General features: G+C 52.0%; 2 protein-coding genes across 2 annotated transcripts; both read right to left on the minus strand.

Moving 5' to 3' along the window:
* Positions 1 to 2022: 2022 nt before the first annotated feature.
* LOC142301048 (histone H2B 1.1) lies at positions 2023 to 2417 on the minus strand. Its single transcript, XM_075342066.1, has one exon. The coding sequence runs from the start codon at positions 2415 to 2417 to the stop codon at positions 2037 to 2039; it is 381 nt and encodes a 126-aa protein (XP_075198181.1). The 3' UTR covers positions 2023 to 2036.
* Positions 2418 to 4257: 1840 nt separating this feature from the next.
* Positions 4258 to 4902, minus strand: LOC142301049 (histone H1.01-like). Its single transcript, XM_075342067.1, has one exon. The coding sequence runs from the start codon at positions 4900 to 4902 to the stop codon at positions 4258 to 4260; it is 645 nt and encodes a 214-aa protein (XP_075198182.1).
* Positions 4903 to 5260: the final 358 nt, after the last annotated feature.

Raw genomic sequence — 5260 nt, forward strand, 5'->3', positions numbered from 1 at the left:
CTCTGCATGTGTTGTCAGTTTCCCCCGTGCCTCCTATTGCTGTCCGTGCCCCCCCCCCACTGCTGTCTGCGCTCCAATGCCATATCTATGCCTCCCAGTGATGTATATGTCCTCAGCCTTTTTTGTGACGTAAATATTCTCCCAGCCCCACCTGTGATGTATATGCTCCCAGCCCCTCCTGTGATGTATATACCCCATTATCTCCTGTGATGTATATATTACAGGTGGAGCTGGAGCATACACATCACAGGAGGGGCTGGTGGCTTATACATCACATTGGAGACGCTGGGGCATATACATCACAGGAGGGGCGGGGGCATCTCCTATTAATATATATATACACAGCTGTCCCAATGTGATACATGTACCTCCAGTGTCTCTTGTGATGTATATACAGCGTTTGTTATGTGATGTATATGATTTACCAATCTTATCACAAAGAGTTGACTGCGCTCCAGACCCAGAAAAAAATGAAAAATAAGTTTTGAGAAGAAACATGATTGCTATTGTGAGGAAAGAGTTAACCTTTTTCACTGGTTAGAAAAATAATAGAAATTCATTCTCCCTGGCAAGAACAAGACCAGACTTATTTACGTTACAAACTCTGAGACCAAACTCAAGGACAGAGAATGTTTTGACTTAGAAACAACTGAAAAACATCTTATTATGAGAAGAAATGTTACAGACTGTTATGGGAATAAAAGTCATTATGTTAATTTCTCTTGTTGGGAACATGTAATCAACGGCTTTAAAGAATATGTATGTTGCATAGTTACTCCCTAATCAACTTTGTAATGTAAACAAAATAAAGACAGTTCTAATTGGGAGCCACACCTTTCCAGGTCTTATGTGTATAACAGCGTCTGCCTGTTTTCATTGAGCTGGAATAGCAGAGGGGGGTTACCGGTACTCTCTCCGCATTCGGACATCGCTGAAGAAGACGTCACTCAAGTCACCGGAGAAAACACTTGGAGACTCCCAGGGTATCATGTATGACCACCGGTCACCTCTGCCGGATTGCGGGACACGGCGGCAGGACAGTCCGGCAATCAGGTCACCGGAGATCACAGCCCTAATATCGCCACATCCGCTCCTCTCTACAGCAGCAGCCTCACATTGTATAATTACACAGCAGGGCCACAGATAGGTCTGTTACCCCCATATACTCCTGAGTTCTCCCCATATACATCCATACAGGGCCATATACTGCTGAGTGCTCCCCATATACAGCCATAGAGGGCCATATACTGCTGAGAGCGCCCCATATACAGCCATAGAGGGCCATATACTGCTGAGAGCGCCCCATATACAGCCATACAGGGCCATATACTGCTGAGAGCGCCCCATATACATCCATACACTGCTGTGCACCCTCCATGTTGTCTACATCTCATATTGTACTATTTACACCCATATAAAGCTTTTTCATAGTGATATTCAGTGTTACACCAAACAGTGCAGTATTAGTATAATATGAAGAGTCCATACAGCGCTGTATACAGCAATATAGTGTGACCATATCAATCACTCCCGGCCTGAGAAGATCACCCGATCACCGCGTGTTACCGACAACTAAGAGCGGAAACTCTCAGCCATAGGGCGGAATTTTCAAATTTAACACTCAGCCAATCAGCAGTCAGTAAGGCCCTGGCTCAGCCCAACCCGTTACTGCCCGCGATGTTCCCAGCCGCCTCTGGAGCAGCAGAACGCAGGGATTCCAGTTATTTTCTAGTAAACCTATATAGAGTACTGTAATCTCCATATGCTGCATATACCGCCATAAACCTCAAAATGGTTTTGTATATGGACACTGCCATATAACCCCATACTTCTGTATAGTGCAGAATATTCCTAATCTAGTTCTGTATACCGCAATCTTGTGCTACACATCTACATAAAAAGTACTGTATATTCTAACTATAACCCTATATACCGCCCTATTGTGCTGTATACTCGGTTACCCCAGGATAAAGCTCTGCTGTAGACAATGTGGCGGCTCTTAGAAGAGCCTTTGTGGTGCGGAGCAGCGGTGCTGATCACTTGGCGCTGGTGTACTTGGTGACGGCCTTGGTGCCCTCGGACACGGCGTGCTTGGCCAGCTCTCCGGGCAGCAGCAGGCGCACGGCGGTCTGGATCTCCCGGGAGGTGATGGTGTGGCGCTTGTTGTAGTGCGCCAGGCGGGAGGCTTCCCCTGCGATGCGCTCGAAGATGTCACCGACGAAGCAGTTCATGATGCCCATGGCCTTGGAGGAGATGCCGGTGTCGGGGTGCACCTGCTTCAGCACCTTGTACACGTAGATGGCATAGCTCTCCTTCCGGCTCTTCCTCCGCTTCTTGCCGTCCTTCTTCTGAGTCTTGGTCACGGCTTTCTTGGAGCCCTTCTTGGGCGCTGGGGCGGACTTGGCGGGATCAGGCATGATGAGAGCAGAGAGATCTCTTCACTGGAGAGAGAATAATGATCCTGCTCCTCCCAGAGCGGCCGTATTTATAGCCCGGCCATGCAAATGAGCACTAATGACACATCACTGCTCTATTGGGTGACAAAGGAAAACTGAACCAGCTCCGCCCCCTGCAGCTCATTGGTTGCCTCCTCTCTGCCGTCACATCAGCAGCTTCTCTCCTCTGTATCCCCCCCATACTACAGATCTCCATACAGTGCTATAAACCCCGCAGTCTACACGGCGCTGTGCACCCGCGGCCCCGTCACTCTGCCCCCGCTCTGCAGTGGCCGGTAATGCCCCGTATAACACGGAGGAAGCAGTGACTGCAGGAGCGGAGTCTCGGTGCTGAGCGGCCGCTGCTCACTCTCCTGACAGCGGCTTTTACTTCTACATTCAGATATTTCACATTAGAAGCTGCAAAAACAACAAAGGAGATTGGAAAACGAGAATTAGAGGAAGAGGCGGAGCTGAAGCGTCACCAGCCGCAGTCCTCTGTGCGGTCCGCCGCCCGGTGACTGCGGGGGATGTTCCCTCACTTCTGGGGAAATAGCAAATGATGATAACGAAGAACGACGGCGAGAAACACCGGATACTGAAGGGTTAACAGAGACGGACCACGTGGTGCCTGTAACCCGGAGCAGAGTGTGGGCGGGGACACAGGCTGCCTAAGAAGTGATTGGCCGAAAATCGAATTTTGAACTTCCCGCTCAGTGGCCGATAGCTCCTCCCACTCTGTCTCCATCCGTGTAACACGCGGCCTCTGGGCGGACGTTCTGCTGAGATTTCTACAATCCGCCGATCCCAGCGCCCGACACAGATCTGTGCGATCTGCAGACGCTGAAGTTTCTTTATCTCTTTCTCACGACAACCAATTACAAACACGGCACTATTTGAGCAGCGTGAAATCACAAACCGATACAATCTCCGCCCAACCTGCAGATAGTCTCCAAGCAGAACAGCGATCTGGAGTGAGGATCCCCCCGGAACGTCTTCAGATCCCACAGCTTCGACATCAGACACCGGATCCCAATAACAGCATCACAGGGCGCATGAATACCGCTGCGGAACCTTCCTCAGTCCTTCACTGATCGCTGTGATCCTGACGGGACCGGAGCCGCAAGAAGTAACCACAGCATCTCCTGCTCCAGCGTCACACAATCCGATCACTGCACCCGACACAGCAGGAATTGTAGCGTCTCCAGGACAAGGTGGTGACACTGATCATACAGCTCTGCAGGACAAGGTGATGACACTGATCATACAGCTCTGCAGGACAAGGTGGTGGCACTGATCATACAGCTCTGCAGGACAAGGTATGACACTGATCATACAGCTCTGCAGGACAAGGTGGTGACACTGATCATACAGCTCTGCAGGACAAGGGATGACACTGATCATACAGCTCTGCAGGACAAGGTGGTGACACTGATCATACAGCTCTGCAGGACAAGGTATGACACTGATCATACAGCTCTGCAGGACAAGGTGGTGACACTGATCATACAGCTCTGCAGGACAAGGTGGTGGCTCTGATCATACAGCTCTGCAGGACAAGGTGGTGGCACTGATCATACAGCTCTGCAGGACAAGGTGGTGGCACTGATCATACAGCTCTGCAGGACAAGGTGGTGACACTGATCATACAGCTCTGCAGGACAAGGTGGTGACACTGATCATACAGCTCTGCAGGACAAGGTGTTGGCACTGATCATAAAGCTCTGCAGGACAAGGTGGTGGCACTGATCATACAGCTCTGCAGGACAAGGTGGTGGCTCTGAGAAGAGCCTTTGTGGTAGGAGGACAGAGCGGCTCCCGCTTATTTCTTGGCCGCGGGCTTCTTGGGTTTAGTCGCCTTCTTAGCCGGACTCTTGGCAGCTTTGGGTTTTGCCGCCTTCTTAGCCGGACTCTTCGTCACCTTCTTGGGCTTTGGAGCAGTCTTCGGCTTCTTGGGGCTCTTTGCCGCTTTCTTGGCGGCTGCTGCGGGCTTCTTGGCCTTTTTTGGGCTTTTCTTGGCCGCGGCCGGAGCCTTCTTGGGCTTCTTCGGAGATTTGGCCGCTTTCTTGGCTGCCGGCTTCTTAGGCTTGGCCGCAGCTGCTGGCTTCTTCTTGGCCGCTTTGTCCTTCGTCTCCTGCTTCTTGTTCAGCTTGAAGGACCCGGAGGCGCCGCTGCCCTTCACCTGGAGCAGGGAGCCCTTGTTGACCAGAGCCTTGATGGCCAGCTTCAGGCGGCTGTTATTCTTCTCCACATCGTATCCTCCGGCAGACAGAAGCTTCTTCAGGGCGGCCAGAGACACCCCACTGCGCTCCTTGGAGGCGGACACGGCTTTCATGATCAGGTCGGAGGCGCTGGGACCGGAGGATTTGCTGCTTTTCTTGGCGGCCCCGGATTTCTTCGGCACCTTCTTAGCTTTGGCGGCCGGTTCGGCGGGAGGAGGAGCGGCGGCCGGTGCGGTCTCTGCCATCGTGTGATCAGGAAATAAGCACAAAGAAGTCCGTAGGGAAAAATCACTGAGACCGAAGCTGGCGGCGCCTATTATATATACAGACTTACTGCGCACTAATTGGTTGCTGCACTATACCGTCCTGAGCTTCCATTGGCTGACACTGAGCACAGGCCCCGCCTTCTCCCGGCTGAGCCCAGTGAAGCTCCGCTCTCCCCTTGTGCTTCCCTGCCCGGGATAAAAGCTCTATATTATCGGCTACAGCCGGACGGGTGAGGAGCTTCCGCCATCACTTCTCCTCCGCCATCATCTCCGCGGAGCGTGTGTGGCCGTCACTGCCAGAGATGCCGGGAAAGAGCGCAGAGGATCCCGGGATCAG

This window comes from Anomaloglossus baeobatrachus, chromosome 4, assembly GCF_048569485.1.
Source record: "Anomaloglossus baeobatrachus isolate aAnoBae1 chromosome 4, aAnoBae1.hap1, whole genome shotgun sequence".
Classification (NCBI taxonomy): Eukaryota; Metazoa; Chordata; class Amphibia; order Anura; family Aromobatidae; genus Anomaloglossus; species Anomaloglossus baeobatrachus.

Excerpts from the sequence above, each read along its gene's own strand:
- LOC142301048 (XM_075342066.1), bottom strand. The coding sequence starts at position 2,417 with ATGCCTGATCCCGCCAAGTCCGCCCCAGCGCCCAAGAAGGGCTCCAAG.
- LOC142301049 (XM_075342067.1), bottom strand. The coding sequence starts at position 4,902 with ATGGCAGAGACCGCACCGGCCGCCGCTCCTCCTCCCGCCGAACCGGCC.